The sequence below is a fragment of the Rhinatrema bivittatum genome, chromosome 2, assembly GCF_901001135.1.
Source record: "Rhinatrema bivittatum chromosome 2, aRhiBiv1.1, whole genome shotgun sequence".
Taxonomy (NCBI): Eukaryota; Metazoa; Chordata; class Amphibia; order Gymnophiona; family Rhinatrematidae; genus Rhinatrema; species Rhinatrema bivittatum.
Window position 1 is genome coordinate 539317 of NC_042616.1, and position 19360 is coordinate 558676.

The 19360-nt window shown below is 52.7% G+C and overlaps 1 protein-coding gene across 1 annotated transcript; it reads left to right on the forward strand.

Annotated features, from left to right (window-relative positions):
• The first annotated feature begins 4675 nt into the window (after nt 1-4675).
• LOC115083427 (transmembrane and ubiquitin-like domain-containing protein 1) lies at nt 4676-18874 on the forward strand. The gene is made up of 2 exons (XM_029587232.1): nt 4676-5171; nt 17350-18874. Exons 1-2 carry the CDS (start codon nt 4705-4707, stop codon nt 17702-17704), a joined length of 822 nt encoding a protein of 273 aa, XP_029443092.1. The 5' UTR covers nt 4676-4704; the 3' UTR covers nt 17705-18874.
• Nucleotides 18875-19360: the final 486 nt, after the last annotated feature.

The window sequence follows — 19360 nt, forward strand, 5'->3', positions numbered from 1 at the left end:
AGTATTAATCGGTGGGCCGATCACTCTCTCCCCACCCCCCCATCATTCACGGAGACGAATATTCCTCCGGAAGGTGCTGATCATTTTTATTTCTTACTGGCGGGGACGTAAAAAAAAAAAAGAAAAGGGATAATAATTTCTTTTTCTATTTGGTCCCTGCCCGGACGGGGCGCACTTTTTCGCCCGGCTGCCTTCTTTTCTTTATTTTTCGCGCGCTGAAATGCCGCGCCTAAGTCTCAGTTAGCTTCTTTTCCTTTCAAGGGAAAATTGTTGTTTGACGATGATCTGGAACCACTTGTTAAGGCCCTTAGGGGGGATAACAAGGTTTACAAGCTTCCGGAGGATTAAGCCCCGTTCGTATCGGCAGTTCAGCTCCGCTTGGGGGTGTTTCCGTGGGCAACGTCGTTTTCGGTCTAGCAGTGGGGGGGCTTCCTTTGCCAGTCGACAACCGGCAGGACGGTCACAGGCGTGACCTCAGTCCTTTCGTGGCAGATGACCTTCCCGCGGTGGCTCTTCCCAGGGTTTCACCGCCAACAAAACTCCCCCCAATGAAGCCGCGCCGGCTCATTCCTCCGTCCCGCAGATAGGGGGACGGTTGTCGTGGTTTCGTGAGGAATGGGCCAGAATCACGTCGGACCAATGGGTACTGGATATTATAAATCACTGTTACGCTTTGGATTTTTGCTCGGCCTCTTTGGGATTTGTTTCTTGTGTCTCCCGGCGGGGCGCCAGCAAAACGTCAGGTGATTCTTCAAACTTTGAGGCGGTTGAAGGCCCTAGGAGCGATTGTTCCAGTTCCACCGCGGGAATGTGGAACCGGTCGATACTCCATTTACTTCATGGTTCCCAAAAGGAAGGCGCGTTTCGACCTATCTTGGATCTATCTTGTAATGTTACGTTTAGATTTGATACTGCTTTTCTTCTTTAAGTTTTCAAGTTCGCCTGTCTGATTTCTTGCGCTTTCCATGCTATCCTATTGGTTCCTTTTACCCCCCTCCCCTCTCCCCTGTTTTTTGTAAATTCCTTTCTTTTTCCATGGTTTGATGTAAACCGATATGATGTTTCCACTAATATCGGTATAAAAGACCCTTTAAATAAATAAATAAATAAATAAATAAATTTAAAGAAGGTCAACAAGGTCAAAAAGGGTTTGGATAATTTCTTGGAGGAGAAGTCCATTAATGGCTATTAATCAAGATTACTTAGGGAATAGCCACTGCTATAAATTGGATCAGTAGCATGGGATCTTCTTAGTGTTCGGGTAATTGCCTGGTTCTTGTGGCCTGGTTTTGGCCTCTGTTGGAAACAGAATGCTGGGCTTGATGGACCCTTGGTCTGACCCAGCATGGCAATTTCTTATGTTCTTAAGGTTTACGAGTCCCTCGGTTTCGTATGGAGACGTTACGGTCCGTCATAGCGGCCGTCCACAGGGGCGAATATTTGGCTTCTTTGGATCTGATGGAAGCTTACCTTCATATAGGAATTCAGGAGCACCATCAGAGATTCCTGAGGTTCATGGTGCTGGGAGAGAACTACCAGTTTTGTGCTCTTCCCTTTGGATTCGCGATAGCTCCCTGAGTATTCACCAAGGTGATGGTAGTGTTTGTGGCCAGTCTCCGGCGAGAGGGGATACTAGTGCACCCATATCTGGACGACTGGCTCATTCGGGCGAAATCAGAAGAACTTTGCAAGGAGGCAGTTCAGTCGGTCATATGCTGTCTACAGTCATTAGGCTGGGTGGTCAGTTATATCAAGAACCAACTGGTCCCATCTCAAATCTTAGAGTTTCTGGGTGCTCGTTTCGACACATCGGTGGGCAAAGTCTACCTGCCTCAGTTGAGAATGGAGAAGCTTATGACTCAGGTTCACCATCTATTGGCTCTCCCGGTTCCCAAGCATGGGATTATTTACAGGTACTTGGTTCTATGGGTTCTACCCTAGAGATGGTTCCTTGGGCTTTTGCTCATCTGAGACCCTTACAAAGGGCCTTGCTTTCCCGCTGGGATCCAAGGTCAGAGGAGTTCCACCTACCCTTACCGGAGACCACTCAAGCCAGCCTGGATAGGTGGCTAGTGCCGAATCACTTACTTCGGGGGGGTAGACCTCGAGAATCCACAGTGGTTAATCGTGACGATGGATGCCAGCCTCTCCGGATGGGGGGCGGTCTGTCAATCGCACACAGCACAGGGGCTGTGGACACCTCTGCAGGCCAAGTGGTCCATCAATCGGTTGGAAACCCGAGTAGTCCGCCTAGCACTGCGTCGTTTTCTTCCATTGGTTTGGCAGCGGGCAGTACGGATCCTTTCCGACAACGTGACCACCGTGGCTTACATAAATCGACAAGGAGGAACAAGGAGTCGGCCAGTAGCCTCCGAGGCAGACCAGCTAATGTTCTGGGCGGAACGCCATCTGGGCCGCATAGTGGCATCCCACATAGCCGGAGTGGACAATGTCCAGGCAGATTTTCTCAGTCACCAACAGCTAGATCCCGGAGAGTGGGAATTGTCCAAAGAGGCGATGCACCTTGTGGTACAACGTTGGGGGATGCCTCGCATGGATCTGATGGCGACCCGTCTAAACGTGAAAGCGGCTCGATTTTTCAGTCGCAGAAGGGAACACGGATCGGAAGGGGTGGATGCCCTGGTCCTCCCGGCATTCTCCTCTACGTGTTTCCTTCATGGCCACTAGTGGGAAAGGTGTTAAGGCGCATAGAATCCCACCAGGGTCCAGTCATACTTGTGGCTCCGGAGTGGCCAAGAAGACCTTGGTTTGCGGACCTGATCAACCTCGCGATCGAGGTTGATCAGGTCCGCAGGTTTGGCAGGTGACCCAGACCCTCTACGTCTGGGTCACCTGCCAAATCTACTGCGGCAAGGTCCAGTATTTTTCGATTAGGCAGCTCACTTTTATCTTGCAGCTTGGCTTATGAACGGCGGCAATTAAGAAAGAAAGGCTACCCGGAGGCAGTGATTTCCACTTTATTTCAAGCACGTAAAACTTCTACTTCTTGGTGTAGCGTGAAGAGGATTTCCCCGCGGAAGACCTCCATCGTTCATATCCTTGCCTTTCTGCAGGAGGGCTTAAAGAAAGGTTTGGCGTACAGTTCGCTCTGGGTCCAAGTATCAGCATTAGGATGCTTAAGAGGTAGGGTCGATGGCTCTATTATAGCGGGCCATCCGGATGTAATCCGTTTTTTGAAGGGAGCCAAACAGCTGAGACCGCCGCTGCACGCGGTTTGTCCCTCGTGGAGTTTGAATTTGGTTCTCCTTTTGAGCCTCTCAAGCAGGCAACCTTGAAGGATCTGACACTAAAAACTGTGTTTCTCGTGGCTATCTGTTCGGCCAGACGAATCTCCGAACTTCAGGCATTGTCGTGCAGAGAACCATTCTTACGGATTTCTGACTCGGGGGTTTCACTTCGGACGGTACCCTCCTTTTTGCCTAAGGTGGTTTCGGCTTTTCACGTCAACCAGACGGTGGAGTTGCCAGCCTTTACAGAAGTGGATAAAACTTCGGGATCTGCGGCGGTTGGATGTTCGTCATAGTCTCTTGCAGTACTTGGAGGTGACAAATCCCTTCCGTATTTCTGACCATTTGTTTGTCTTATGGAGTGATCCAAAGAAGGGGTCTAAGGCTTCTAAGAATACCGTTGCGCGCTGGTCGAAGGAGGCTATTGCCTCAGCTTACATATGTCACGGAAAACAGGTACCAGACGGTCTTAAAGTGCATTCCATCAGGTCGCAAGCGGCTTCCTGGGCAGAGAGCCAGTGCGTGTCTCCTCAAGAGATTTACAGGGCAGCCACTTGGAAATCCTTGCACATGTTTGCTAAGCATTACTGTTTGGACATCAGGGACCCACACGTAGATACTTTTGGTGACAGTGTACTTCGAGCGGGACTCTCTAGGTCCCACCCCTCTTAGGGCAGCTTGGGTACATCCCAGCAGTCTGGACTGATCCTGGTACGTACAGGGAAAGGAAAATTGGTTCTTACCTGCTAATTTTCGTTCCTGTAGTACCAAGGATCAGTCCAGACGCCCGCCCATGAGTCTGCGAGAGTCCGCTCAGCTGATTGTATTTCCATTTTGCAGAGTTTCTCTTCACAATATTAGGTACTGATGCTTCGCCATCATTGTTTTCTGGCACGAGTTCTTTTTACCTTTTCGGGTTTCTCTTTTTTGTCAAAGTTACAGTTTGGATTGATCTAGTCAATAGTTATTGAAATTTATGTCATTCTGCTTGGATATTCATTATACTGGGGGATTGCAGGTGGCACACCAGGTTATATAGGGGGTGTCTTTTTGGTTTGTTTCTCTGACTCCATCTGCTGGAGGGGAGGCAGAACCCAGCAGTCTGGACTGATCCTTGGTACTACAGGAACGAAAATTAGCAGGTAAGGACCAATTTTCCTATCATCCTGTACAATAGCTCTTAATCCCCTCCAGTGATCCCTTCCCACCTTTAACCCCTCCAGCAACTCCTTCCCCCCCCGCCTCCAGTAACCCCTTCCACCTGTATCCCTTTCTCTCATCCTTTGCTGTCTCTTTTGAGAGCGCTCGCTGAGGAAGTGGTCTGTGTTCATTTCCATCTCCCAGTGACTCTCGTGAGACGGCAGTGGATTGATTTGACTTATACTTGGTGCTGATCTTGCTTTGTCTTGTTGCATCTTTTCCTCCGCAGGTCCCTAGTGCTGGCTTGCCCTGCGCCATGGCCCTCATTGAAGGCGTAGGAGATGAAGTGACCCTCCTCTTCGCCCTGGTTTTCTGCCTGCTGGTGCTGGGCTTGGCTTGGGTGTCCACGCACACCTCGGAATGGGGGAGCACGCCCTTTGCTTCTGCGGCCCCCGCCTTTCCTCCCAGCCAGCGGGCGGGAGAGGAACGGGGGGAAAACGCCCTCCCGTCTTCCGCAGACGCCTCCTCCTCCTCCCCCTCCCCCGCGGAGTCCACCGCCCCGGCCGGCCTGAGGCACAGAATAAACGCTGCGGGCCCCGAAACCGAAGGCGGCCCCGCGGAAGGCCCTTCACCTCTGGCGTGTCCACCTGGGAGCCTCCGCGCCGGCCCCGTGTCCGCCCCCGCGGGTTCAGCGGAGTTAATGGTCCTGCGGCTGAAGTTCCTGAATGACAGCGAGAGGTTAATCCGAGTCAGGCCGGAGGACACGCTCAGCTACATAAAAAGGTGAGACTGGGTGGGAGGACGAGGGGGCGGCACCTGCGCACACAGGGGAGGCCGTGGTCGTCTCCTCTCCTTCAGAGACGACAAAGTGAGTCAGACACGAGAGGGGAGAGAAGCCGCGTCACCTGGAAAACCCCCCTGCCCCCCTCTCTACTGGAGTCTGCTCTGCCCGTTTCCTCTCTTAGTGCCGTCCTGAAACCCGCAGCTGTGCTCCCCGGGTGCTTTTCTCTGTCTGGATAAGTTCATGGCTTTCTTCCGGCTGCTTTGCAGGATCATTCCTGCTTCAGGCTCTGCTCGTTTCCTCTCTTAGTGCCGTCCTGAAACCCGCAGCTGTGCTCCCCGGGTGCTTTTCTCTGTCTGGATAAGTTCATGGCTTTCTTTCGGCTGCTTTGCACGATCATTCCTGCTTCAGGCTCTGCTCGTTTCCTCTCTTAGTGCCGTCCTGAAACCCGCAGCTGTGCTCCCCGGGTGCTTTTCTCTGTCTGGATAAGTTCATGGCTTTCTTCCGGCTGCTTTGCAGGATCATTCCTGCTTCAGGCTCTGCCCGTTTCCTCTCTTAGTGCCGTCCTGAAACCCGCAGCTGTGCTCCCCGGGTGCTTTTCTCTGTCTGGATAAGTTCATGGCTTTCTTCCGGCTGCTTTGCAGGATCATTCCTGCTTCAGGCTCTGCCCGTTTCCTCTCTTAGTGCCGTCCTGAAACCCGCAGCTGTGCTCCCCGGGTGCTTTTCTCTGTCTGGATAAGTTCATGGCTTTCTTCCGGCTGCTTTGCAGGATCATTCCTGCTTCAGGCTCTGCCCGTTTCCTCTCTTAGTGCCGTCCTGAAACCCGCAGCTGTGCTCCCCGGGTGCTTTTCTCTGTCTGGATAAGTTCATGGCTTTCTTCCGGCTGCTTTGCAGGATCATTCCTGCTTCAGGCTCTGCCCGTTTCCTCTCTTAGTGCCGTCCTGAAACCCGCAGCTGTGCTCCCCGGGTGCTTTTCTCTGTCTGGATAAGTTCATGGCTTTCTTTCGGCTGCTTTGCAGGATCATTCCTGCTTCAGGCTCTGCCCGTTTCCTCTCTTAGTGCCGTCCTGAAACCCGCAGCTGTGCTCCCCGGGTGCTTTTCTCTGTCTGGATAAGTTCATGGCTTTCTTCCGGCTGCTTTGCAGGATCATTCCTGCTTCAGGCTCTGCCCGTTTCCTCTCTTAGTGCCGTCCTGAAACCCGCAGCTGTGCTCCCCGGGTGCTTTTCTCTGTCTGGATAAGTTCATGGCTTTCTTCCGGCTGCTTTGCAGGATCATTCCTGCTTCAGGCTCTGCCCGTTTCCTCTCTTAGTGCCGTCCTGAAACCCGCAGCTGTGCTCCCCGGGTGCTTTTCTCTGTCTGGATAAGTTCATGGCTTTCTTCCGGCTGCTTTGCAGGATCATTCCTGCTTCAGGCTCTGCCCGTTTCCTCTCTTAGTGCCGTCCTGAAACCCGCAGCTGTGCTCCCCGGGTGCTTTTCTCTGTCTGGATAAGTTCATGGCTTTCTTCCGGCTGCTTTGCAGGATCATTCCTGCTTCAGGCTCTGCCCGTTTCCTCTCTTAGTGCCGTCCTGAAACCCGCAGCTGTGCTCCCCGGGTGCTTTTCTCTGTCTGGATAAGTTCATGGCTTTCTTCCGGCTGCTTTGCAGGATCATTCCTGCTTCAGGCTCTGCCCGTTTCCTCTCTTAGTGCCGTCCTGAAACCCGCAGCTGTGCTCCCCGGGTGCTTTTCTCTGTCTGGATAAGTTCATGGCTTTCTTCCGGCTGCTTTGCAGGATCATTCCTGCTTCAGGCTCTGCCCGTTTCCTCTCTTAGTGCCGTCCTGAAACCCGCAGCTGTGCTCCCCGGGTGCTTTTCTCTGTCTGGATAAGTTCATGGCTTTCTTCCGGCTGCTTTGCAGGATCATTCCTGCTTCAGGCTCTGCCCGTTTCCTCTCTTAGTGCCGTCCTGAAACCCGCAGCTGTGCTCCCCGGGTGCTTTTCTCTGTCTGGATAAGTTCATGGCTTTCTTCCGGCTGCTTTGCAGGATCATTCCTGCTTCAGGCTCTGCCCGTTTCCTCTCTTAGTGCCGTCCTGAAACCCGCAGCTGTGCTCCCCGGGTGCTTTTCTCTGTCTGGATAAGTTCATGGCTTTCTTCCGGCTGCTTTGCAGGATCATTCCTGCTTCAGGCTCTGCCCGTTTCCTCTCTTAGTGCCGTCCTGAAACCCGCAGCTGTGCTCCCCGGGTGCTTTTCTCTGTCTGGATAAGTTCATGGCTTTCTTCCGGCTGCTTTGCAGGATCATTCCTGCTTCAGGCTCTGCCCGTTTCCTCTCTTAGTGCCGTCCTGAAACCCGCAGCTGTGCTCCCCGGGTGCTTTTCTCTGTCTGGATAAGTTCATGGCTTTCTTCCGGCTGCTTTGCAGGATCATTCCTGCTTCAGGCTCTGCCCGTTTCCTCTCTTAGTGCCGTCCTGAAACCCGCAGCTGTGCTCCCCGGGTGCTTTTCTCTGTCTGGATAAGTTCATGGCTTTCTTCCGGCTGCTTTGCAGGATCATTCCTGCTTCAGGCTCTGCCCGTTTCCTCTCTTAGTGCCGTCCTGAAACCCGCAGCTGTGCTCCCCGGGTGCTTTTCTCTGTCTGGATAAGTTCATGGCTTTCTTCCGGCTGCTTTGCAGGATCATTCCTGCTTCAGGCTCTGCTCGTTTCCTCTCTTAGTGCCGTCCTGAAACCCGCAGCTGTGCTCCCCGGGTGCTTTTCTCTGTCTGGATAAGTTCATGGCTTTCTTCCGGCTGCTTTGCAGGATCATTCCTGCTTCAGGCTCTGCCCGTTTCCTCTCTTAGTGCCGTCCTGAAACCCGCAGCTGTGCTCCCCGGGTGCTTTTCTCTGTCTGGATAAGTTCATGGCTTTCTTCCGGCTGCTTTGCAGGATCATTCCTGCTTCAGGCTCTGCCCGTTTCCTCTCTTAGTGCCGTCCTGAAACCCGCAGCTGTGCTCCCCGGGTGCTTTTCTCTGTCTGGATAAGTTCATGGCTTTCTTCCGGCTGCTTTGCAGGATCATTCCTGCTTCAGGCTCTGCCCGTTTCCTCTCTTAGTGCCGTCCTGAAACCCGCAGCTGTGCTCCCCGGGTGCTTTTCTCTGTCTGGATAAGTTCATGGCTTTCTTCCGGCTGCTTTGCAGGATCATTCCTGCTTCAGGCTCTGCCCGTTTCCTCTCTTAGTGCCGTCCTGAAACCCGCAGCTGTGCTCCCCGGGTGCTTTTCTCTGTCTGGATAAGTTCATGGCTTTCTTCCGGCTGCTTTGCAGGATCATTCCTGCTTCAGGCTCTGCCCGTTTCCTCTCTTTGTGCCGTCCTGAAACCCGCAGCTGTGCTCCCCGGGTGCTTTTCTCTGTCTGGATAAGTTCATGGCTTTCTTCCGGCTGCTTTGCACGATCATTCCTGCTTCAGGCTCTGCCCGTTTCCTCTCTTAGTGCCGTCCTGAAACCCGCAGCTGTGCTCCCCGGGTGCTTTTCTCTGTCTGGATAAGTTCATGGCTTTCTTCCGGCTGCTTTGCACGATCATTCCTGCTTCAGGCTCTGCCCGTTTCCTCTCTTAGTGCCGTCCTGAAACCCGCAGCTGTGCTCCCCGGGTGCTTTTCTCTGTCTGGATAAGTTCATGGCTTTCTTCCGGCTGCTTTGCAGGATCATTCTTGCTTCAGGCTCTGCCCGTTTCCTCTCTTAGTGCCGTCCTGAAACCCGCAGCTGTGCTCCCCGGGTGCTTTTCTCTGTCTGGATAAGTTCATGGCTTTCTTCCGGCTGCTTTGCAGGATCATTCCTGCTTCAGGCTCTGCCCGTTTCCTCTCTTAGTGCCGTCCTGAAACCCGCAGCTGTGCTCCCCGGGTGCTTTTCTGTGTCTGGATAAGTTCATGGCTTTCTTCCGGCTGCTTTGCAGGATCATTCCTGCTTCAGGCTCTGCCCGTTTCCTCTCTTAGTGCCGTCCTGAAACCCGCAGCTGTGCTCCCCGGGTGCTTTTCTCTGTCTGGATAAGTTCATGGCTTTCTTCCGGCTGCTTTGCAGGATCATTCTTGCTTCAGGGCTTGCCTACGTCCCAGTTCCTTGGCTGACTCGAATGTTCCTTGGGAGATGTTTCACTCCCATCCTGTGATGCTCGGGCCCGAGACTCTTCCTAGCTTCCTCTTTCCGGGCCTGGCACAGCAAGTTCCTCCAATCTTCCTTTTAACGCCGTCGTCGACCCCCCGGTCCATGGAAACTGCTCTCCTCTGTTTCTTTTGTTCACGTTCCTGGTGGTCGGCTTTCCTCTGCTGCCTCGCCACGTTGCCCTGCGGCCCCTGGCTTCTCTGGCCATGTTTGCATATCCTTCCTCTTGTCTCTCTGCCAATGCCTTTCTGACAGGGGTCCTGCCCTTGGGAGTCTTTCGTTGCTGCCTCGGTCACTCCTGATGCAATGAGCTGCTCCCTTCCTGGTGGCTCTTCGGGACTTGCAGGAGTCCTGAGCCGTGCAGTTTTGCCGTTCTGTCTGCCCGTCTGGCTTGCGCTGCGTTCCCGTTCATCACGGGCACGATCTGCAGGGAGGGCGACGCGCTGTAGAAATGTTAAGTAGTGTTAGACGGGGACTGCGCTGCAGCTGCTGACGGAAAGCGAGAGTGTGACACGACGGGTGGTTTTAGCGATTCTTGTGTGATATCTGGATCTTCACCTTTTTTGTATTTATGTGATCCTGATGTCTCTCCCTCTCCGGTCACTGTCTGTCTGTCTGTTTTCCAGTTGCACCTTTTGCATTTTAACTTTGTGCCAGCGTAGGGATTTGTAAGTTTCCTTTCACTTTATCTCCTGATTCTCTCTCTCTCTCTCTTTTCTGCCTCCACTTGTGAATGTGATGTGGCCTGTATTGATTTCTGCCGCCGCTTCACATCGGTGCTTCCGTGGCCCTCGTGCATTCCCTGCTTGTCTCACCATACAGTCAGTACGTAAGCAGCTGTCCTCCCCCTCCACTCGGACTCCTGGGGCTGAGAGCTGCTCTGCGGTTTTCTTCGGTTGTCTTAAGAACAAGAATTTCCATGCTGGGTTAGACTAAGCTCCATTGAGCCCAGCGTCCTGTCTGACAGTGGCCCAGTCCAGGTTGCAAGTACCCGGCAGACCCCTTGAAGTAGACCCTGTTCCTTGGTGTTCGGGCAGGTCGGTCCCAATGAGTGGGTTCTGCAGCTCCTGCCAACGGATGGAGACGGAGCGAAAGCTGAGATCACAGCCATCATAGTCCCGCCGCAACATTCACCGGCTCCAGCAGGTGATAGACCTGCATTTCCCTTCAGGGGAGTAGAGAGAAGGAAAGAAATCGAAAGGAAATAACGGAAAGTTGAGACATCCTATACAGCGCCGCTCGCCTCCTAAGATGATACCATGCAGTCCCTCCCTCGGTCGAGTGCTCTCGGTTCAGGAGCCTTGACTGGCGTGGACCAAAAATGTTAATAGCGATTGCAGGCTGAGTCAGGCTCTGCAGTGAAGGCTTTAGCCCTCTCCCCCGCCCTGTAGCCTGGATCCATTCCTGTTCTCAACCAGGGAGGGCTTTTACGTGGGTTTGTGCGTGCATATTCCAGGTGCGAGCTTTTACCGTTCTGCGCGCTTACAGCTATGGAGCTTGCAGCGAAGAAGCCTAAGCGCTTATCTATTTCTGCTGCATGCCACATCAGGGCCTTTCAGCTGGAGCTTTCTTTAAGCCTGTGTCAGCGCTGCCCGGATGCTTGGTGAGATTTACCCCCTTCCGATTTTGCCAGCAATGGTGCATCTCCTCAGTCTGAGGGACGTGGGCCGAGGGAGACGTGACGGGGCTGTCTCCTCCCTTGATTGATCCACGGGCAGAGTCGTCATGAGTCGCTGGTTCTCAGGACGTCAGGTGCGGGCCTCTGGGGCCTGGAATGGACCCGTCCTCCTTTTTTCCTGGGTGGAATTCTTCCAGGGATTGCAGACGCTTCTACAGGACCAGTCTTCTGAATCTGCACTGCCTACTAAGGTTGGTCCATGTGCTGCAAGTGCTCCTCTGCTTGTTTCCCCGGTCAAGCGCAATTGACACAATGCAGCCTGACTAAGCTCGAATGCAGGTGGATCTGGATGATACTGATGGTGGCGGGGAACATTCCCCCAGATTTGGAGCCATATCAAACTCTTCTCTGTTTCTTTCACAAGAAATGAGTTGCTGGGTTTGCTCTCTCAGGCCTTGAAGATCCTGGAAGTAGCTGGGCCTGACTCCTTGAGCATGCAGAAGATGCTTCCTATTTTGGTCACCTTATGCAAGGCTTCTTGTTACCTTCCTCAGGAGTTGATTAACCTGGAATGGACTGCACCAGAGGCATCTTTTAAAGGAGAACTCGTCTTAGTGGGTTTATACCCCTTGGATCCGCAGGCCAGAGAGCTGTTGCATTTCCCTAGGGTAGATACCTTGGTGTGTTCTGTCATGAAACGTACCACCATCCCAGTAGAGGGAGGTGCGGCTCTGAAGGATGCTCAGGATAGGAGGATTGACGTTATCCTGAAGCAAAGCCTTTAGGGCGTTTTCAACCTTATAGGATAGGTTCTTTCCACAGGTCTCAGTCCTTTTCACCCTTGAGGACCCCAAAAGAATGTGGACTTTTGAGGTGGAGTTCCTCGGTCTTCCCATTGAAGGTTTGAGGGCTCACCTCTTTGTTCAGGAGATAGGTGGCGTCTAACCCATTTTTATCACAGATGGATGCAGATTACTTCGGATCAATGTGTTCTCGAAGTTATTTGGGACGGTATGCTCTAGAATTTCTTCACTTTCCTCCGGATGCCTTAATGGTCTTTCCATGTAACTCCCCTCAGAAGTGGAAGCGATATTACAATGGTGGTTAAACCTGAAAGCAGTGATTCCCGTTCTCGAACCACAGGATGTTCCATTAATTTTGTCATGCCTAAGAAGGAAGGGTGGTTTCAGCCCATACTGGATCTCTTGATGCGAATTGACATTTACGAGTCATGCATTCCAGAGTGGAAACGGTGCGCTCTGTCATGATGGCAGCTCATGCAGGAGAGTACCTTACATCTCTAGATCTGACAGATGTATATGCATATTCCCATCCATCGGGAATATGCATATACAGCGGTTCCTACGATTTGCTAATCTATATCATCATTACCAGTTTCAAGCCTTGCCTTTTTGGCTAGCTGTGGTAACTAATATCTTTTTCCTAGGTCATGGTGGTGGTGGTAGTAGCAGTGGCTCTCTGCAAGGAGAGGCATTTTAGTTCACCTCTATCTGGAAGACTGGTTGATTTGAGCCAAGATTGTGGAAGAGAGTCTTCCTGCTTCCTGTAGGATGGGTTCCTTGTTACAGGAACTAGGCTCAGTAGTGAATTTGGTCCAAGAGCAATTTGCAGCCGTCTCAGGTCCTGGAGTATTTCGAAGTTGCATTCGATACAAGGTGGGGCAGAGTATTTCTGTTGGAGTCCGAGATCTACACATTGATATTGCAAGTTCGAACCCTGTGTAACTCTTTGTTCGACCTTGGGATCTTATCTGCAGGTCCTGGGGTTGATGTTGCCATATTAGAAGTGGTTCCCTGGGCAAGGGCACGTATGCACCCTCTTCAGAGTACGTTGCTCTCCTGATGGAGTACGCAGTCGAAGAACTATGCAATGAGGCTGTTCCTCCCATTAGAGGTGATATCCCAGCTGGACTGATGGTTACAGGCAAATCATCTCAGGAAAGGAATTTCCATGATGCCAGATTGGTTGGTACTTGCGACAAATGCAAGTCTCTGGAACTGGGAGGGGTGCTCAGTGTCAGGAGTTCGTGTTGCAAGTGTGCTGGAATGTGGCAGAGTGACAGTGGAACATCAACAAGCTAGAGCAGCACCGCCTAAGCATATCTGCCTTTCACATTGCTAGAAAGGACAAGATCAGAGCTGATTTCCTCAGAAGAAGAAACTTGGGCCCAGTAGAATGGGAGCTGACGGTCTTTGTGTTTTTGGCAAGTCTGACTTTTCAATCTCTGTGTACTTTCCTTGCGATGGCTTACCTTGAAGACAGTTTTTCTGGTAGCTATCTGTTTGGCATGTGACTCGGTTATTTACACTTTTGAATAATAGAAGGACTAGGGGGCACTCCATGAAGTTAGCAAGTAACATATTTAAGACTAATCGGAGAAAATTCTTTTTCACTCAACGCACAATAAAGCTCTGGAATTTGTTGCCAGAAAAGGTAGTTAGTGCAGTTAGTGTAGCTGGGTTCCAATAAGGTTTGGATAAGTTCTTGGAGGAGAAGTCCATTAACTGCTATTAATCAATTATACTTAGGGAATAGCCACTGCTATTAATTGCATCAGTAGCATGGGTTCTTCTTAGTGTTTGGGTAATTGCCAGGTTCTTGTGGCCTGGTTTTGGCCTCTGTTGGAATCAGGATGCTGGGCTTGATGGACCCTTGATCTGACCCAGCATGGCAATTTCTTATGTTCTTATGTCTGGTCTCTGAGCTGCATGCTCTTTCTGCCGTGAACCCCTTTTTCTCCGGGTTCGGTTGAGCTTCGGTCTGTGCCCTCCTTATTTGTCCAAGGTGGTTTCAGAGTTTCATTTGAATCAGTCCGTTTCTTTGCCCACCTCGGACAGGAACAGCAATAGAGCGGAGTATCATCTTTCGCGTTTCTTGGACGTCAAGTATCATTTACTGCGGTACTTGGAGATGACTAAAGCTGATCGGAAGCCTGTCTGCCTGGTTGTGCTCCATGGTGGAGGTAACCAGGGCACTGGGAACATGGGCAACGATGACCCACTGGCTTAATAAGTCATTACGGTGGTCTGTCTGGCTGCTGAGGTGGCCTTACCAAAGCAGGTTAGACCACATTCCACGAGGGCTCAGGCGGTATCGTGGGCAATACTTCGTTTGTCGCCTGATAAAATTTGCCAAGCAGCAACATGGTCATCTTTGCACACCTTCTCCAAGCATTACTGCTTGGATGTTAGGGCTAGGAGGATGCGGCATTTGCACGGGTGGTGTTGACTGGACCACTGGGAGCCTCCTGCTCTTCTCAACATTAGCTTTGGTACATCCTACTTGTCGGGACTGATCTGCCTGAATGCCAAGGAAGGAGAAATGACCTGATGATTTCCTTTCCTTTAGTGATGGGTAGGTCAATCCCAGACCCACCCTTGGTTACCTGTTGATTGAATTTTTGGTTAGCCTTTCTTCGGGCGAGCTGTTCAGACTATAATTCTTTCTCTGGTAAGTGGCTTCTCTAGCCCTTAGTTTGCTAAGTATGTTTCTTTTGGTTGACTGCTGATGATAATTTTCAAGTATAATCAGTTTTGTCCACAGTTTGGCGGGCTGGTGTCGTCTGGGCAGGACTATATGGCCGTGACTTCACTTTTGCTCTGTCTCCACCTGCTGGGGTTGACCTACCCTCACTAAAGGAAAGGAAATTATTAGGTAAGTAGTAAATTCTCCTTTCCCATTACTCACTCCCAGGGATAGCAATGACTTTCTTTACTCTACCTGGCCAATGTGCTTGTCGTCTTGACCACATTCCCTGGCAACAGAGTGCGCTGAGTGACGAAGTACTTCCTACGATTTGATTTCACGGCATGTGAAAGGGTAAAGAACCCTCCTTGTATTTATCCGTTCGCCCCACTCATGATTTCATAACTTCCTATCCTGTCCCCTCTCAGCCCTCTCTTTTGTTTTTTCCAAGCTGAAGAGTTCTCGCTTACGTAGCCCCTCATCCTAGGAGGGATGCTCCTTCCTATTTATCGATTTATTGATTTTGTCGCCCTCCTCTGCACTTTTTTTCTTTTTCCGCCGTCTTTCTTGACTTGGGGCAACCAGAACTGCCCCAAACGACAGTACTCAAGCCACAGTCCCAGCTTGGCTCAGTTCAGAGGCAGTGTGATCTCTTCCGTTTTTATTCTCCATTTGGATCGTTTCTAACCTTCGGGTTGCTCAACCCCTGCGGTCTTCTGGTTTGTTTGCTCACAGCTCTCACCTTGTGTCCTCTCCTCCCCATACCTGCTCAGGTTGTGCATCCAGTGCACCCTAAATCAAAACAAGTGAAAAGGCAGGAGTGAATGAGCGAGGTTTTCTTGCTTGCGCGTCCATAATGCCTGCTAAATATTTGAATTGTTCTCTCATAGCCCCACCCATTCCTTCTGCTAGCGAATGTGTTTTGAGTGCGTTAAGCCTCTCTTTGTAGAGTTTGTGGTTGTTTTTCATGGATGGCGTGCGGGTGGATGCATAGAGCTCCCTCTGTGAGCAGGTGCTGGAGGACGAAATGCTAAGAGACTTCAAGAAGGTATAGGATAAGCACAGAGGATCGATCCTTAGCCGCAAAAAAAAAAAAAAAGAAACTGGAGACAGAGTGATTGGATGAATTAGTCGGCGCTGGTAGTGTGCGGCCAGCCTGCTAGTGCACTAATAACTCGAAGTCCCAGCGGAAACGCAAGCACTCATCCAGTAGGGTCACTCTGGCAAGTTATGCACGCCTCGTCTTGACTGAATTGGTGCGGTGGTGAATGGCCACAGGACCCCTGGATGTTGCGGTCATAACCACGGTGGGACCTTAGGGGGTCTTGTATCCTCGGACGCTTTCCTGCCTGCCATCCTCACCGAGCAGTGGCTGATGAACGTTCGCACTCTCTCGCTCTCCCCTCATAACTTTTATTTGGCTGTTTTCTCTGGCCTGGTGGCGTTTTGATTCTTTCTTGGGCAGTGCGCTCAGCCATGGAGGAGAAAGTCACAGCAGCCACTGGCCCATGGGGTTATCAAGCCGGTGAGAGAGCCCCAGATCTCGTATTCTCCTGCACCTCGCCTTTCAGATATCTGTAGTCCTCCTCCTCCTCTTCAGACGGGGCGTTACCAAACCTTTGTACACCTGCCAGGCACTGCCCAGGGCTCCCCTTTCTTCACTCACGTTTGCCTTTTAATTATGACGTTTTCTATTCTTATAAATACTTACTTCCTTCTTTTCCAAACTAAGATCTTTACTGAATATGAGGAAAAGCAGATGTCACTCTGATACCCCCCTCTCCTCCCTCCACCACTCAGAGCCTGGAATCAGTGCCTCCCCTCCTCCCTCCACCATTCAGAGCCTGGAATCAGTGCCTCCCCTCCTCCCTCCACCATTCAGAGCCTGGAATCAGCGCCCCCCTCTCCTCCCTCCACCATTCAGAGCCTGGAATCAGCGCCTCCCCTCCTCCCTCCACCACTCAGAGCCTGGAATCAGTGCCCCCCTCTCCTCCCTCCACCACTCAGAGCCTGGAATCAGTGCCCCCCTCTCCTCCCTCCACCACGCAGAGCCTGGAATCAGCGCCCTTCTCTCCTCCCTCCACCATTCAGAGCCTGGAATCAGCGCCTCCCCTCCTCCCTCCACCATTCAGAGCCTGGAATCAGCGCCTCCCCTCCTCCCTCCACCATTCAGAGCCTGGAATCAGTGCCCCCCTCTCCTCCCTCCACCACGCAGAGCCTGGAATCAGTGCCCCCCTCTCCTCCCTGCACCACGCAGAGCCTGGAATCAGCGCCCCCCTCTCCTCCCTCCACCATTCAGAGCCTGGAATCAGTGCCTCCCCTCCTCCCTCCACCATTCAGAGCCTGGAATCAGCACCCCCCTCTCCTCCCTCCACCATTCAGAGCCTGGAATCAGCGCCCCCTCTCCTCCCTCCACCATTCAGAGCCTGGAATCAGTGCCCCCCTCTCCTCCCTCCACCATTCAGAGCCTGGAATCAGCACCCCCCTCTCCTCCCTCCACCATTCAGAGCCTGGAATCAGCACCCCCCTCTCCTCCCTCCACCATTCAGAGCCTGGAATCAGCACCCCCCTCTCCTCCCTCCACCATTCAGAGCCTGGAATCAGCGCCCCCCTCTCCTCCCTCCACCACGCAGAGCCTGCAATCAGCGCCCCCCTCTCCACCCCTCGCAGCCTGGAATCAGGACCCCCCTCGCGGCCTGGAATCAGTGCCTCCCGTGCCCTCCTCTCCACCTCTCAGAAGCTGGCACTTCTCCCCTTCCTTGCTCTTCCGCTCGGCATCCCTTACACGTGTTGTTTGCTGCCTTTCCGCCTCTCTTACTCTATCTGGCCTGACACTCCCAGAATAATGTAGGTATTAAAATCCTGGGCGTCTCCCTTAGGTAAGAGCGAATGTAAAGAGTTCAGGCAGTGCTAGGGGTGACGGGCGGCACCGAGCATTGTTCGTAATCTGCCTCTCTCCTCTCTCTCTCTCTCCAGGACGTTTTTCCCGGGCCAGGAGCACCTCGTGCGGCTGATTTACCAGGGCCAGCTGCTCCGCGACGACGCGCAGACCATGGCGTCCCTTCACCTCGCTAATAACTGCGTGCTGCACTGCCACATCTCCCCGCACGCCGCCCCCCAGGGGCCCAGCGGCGCCAGGGCAGGGGGCGAGCAGGCGGCACCCTCCCTAAACATGGGCAACCTGATGGTGCCGCTCTTCCTCCTCATGCTGGCGCTGCTCTGGTACTGCCAGGTCCAGTACCAGCACTACTTCACTGCCTCAGCCACCGTCTGCCTGGCCAGCGTCACCGTCTTCTTCAGCTTCATGGCGTTCAGTATGTACCGGCGGTGATGCCGCTCCGGCGCTGGAGCCCGTCCTGGAGCCTCACCTGGGGGGGGGGGGACCTCCGGCTGAGAAAGGGGGGACCAGAGCAGCGGCGCACTGCACCGCGCCGAGACGCGGCCGGGAGTCCTGCCCGCGGGAGAGCGCTTACCCCCCCCCCCCCCCCCACGTCACCGAGACGAGAACCAGGATCTCCCCGCCCTCCGGGACCGAGTGCAGTCACCGCCTGCCCACAGAAGCTTCACCAAGAACTGAGACCTGCTGGAGACCTGCCCAGCATGAGGGCAGGGGTCTTCCCTCGCCAGCCTGGAGGGCCACAGACCCCGGGCTGCTTCTCTGGATGTCCCTAATGAATATGCACGAGCCGCGTCTGCAGGCGCTGTATCTTGGTTAGGGCTGCGCAGCCTGGGGCTCTCTGTGATTGCAGCTCGCCGGGCCTGCATTAAGGAACCTCGGTTTCGTTTTGCAGTTAGTGCCCCGTGCGTAACGTCCCGGGGCTGGGGTGCAGTACCGCAGGGGGGGGTGCTTCTACTCGTTCCTGAAGGGCCCCCAAATCCCGGGCTGCTTCTCTGGATGTCTCTTTGCTAGAGGCAGTAAAGCACAGGATGCTATAGAAGTGAAGGGGTCAGGGTATGAAACTTCAAGGTGTTAAGCTGGGGAACGTCAGCGGGAAATACTTTTTCCACAGAGAGGGGGGCGGTGCATGCCTGGAATGCCCTCCAGACACAGAATTCAGCCCCAGTGCACAGAAATAAAAGGTTAAATAAAGATACTCCTTCATATACTGTTTTGTTTTTATCGGATTACCTTTATACAATCCTTGATGAGCTTTCAAGAGCTAATGCTCCCTTCTTCAAGTCACAATTCAGATGAGCAATAGAAGACATTAGCAGGAGTTCCTGTTCATTCCCCACAGCAGTCCAGACATAGGCAACCGCTACCAGCAGACGGAAGGGGAGAGTAAAAACGTTTCAGGCACTGCGACTTAAGCAAGAGTGCCGCCTACGCTCCCCTCAGCAGGTGCTAGAGATGCAAACCTGCAGCCTGGAAGAAGGGAAAAAGGGATCTAAATGTTAGAAGAGAGAGAAGATTAAAAGAGAAGCTCCCTGAGGTGTTAGGTACCTTCGTGGTTGAGGTGGGCGAGCGCCGGGGGGGGATTTGGCAATCCCTGAATGGCTTTAGCCCGCAGCAGCCAGGGTCTGGAAACCAGGGATCCTGGTTCCCTCTTCCCTCCTGAAGTCGTCTTCCCCCCAAGTCTTCAGCCAACAGCAGGGAAGTATTTCTTTCTTCTGTCTTAGTGTCTAGTCAGACGAATCCAGAACCAGTGGGTTATGCACCTCCTACCAGCAGATGGAGACAGACATCGCAGTATGTACACAGCCCTGCAGTGACATCAGCCCGCCAGTATTCTCCGTCTCCAGCAGGTGGTAGATGTGCATCTCCCTACTGGGGATTGCTTTAAAGTTTAGGAGAAAAGAAGATTATCTTGCCCCGCTCTCCTGTGCTGATACCTTAAGGTCCCTCCCTCAGTTGATAATTCCTGAGGTGATTTCCATGGTCTCTCAGATGAGTGCCTTGCTCTGATAGTTGGCTTTTGAACTGGCGTGAAATTAACCATTAAAAAAAACAAACCCCGAAAAGCAAGCAGGTGCAGGAAGCTGAGCG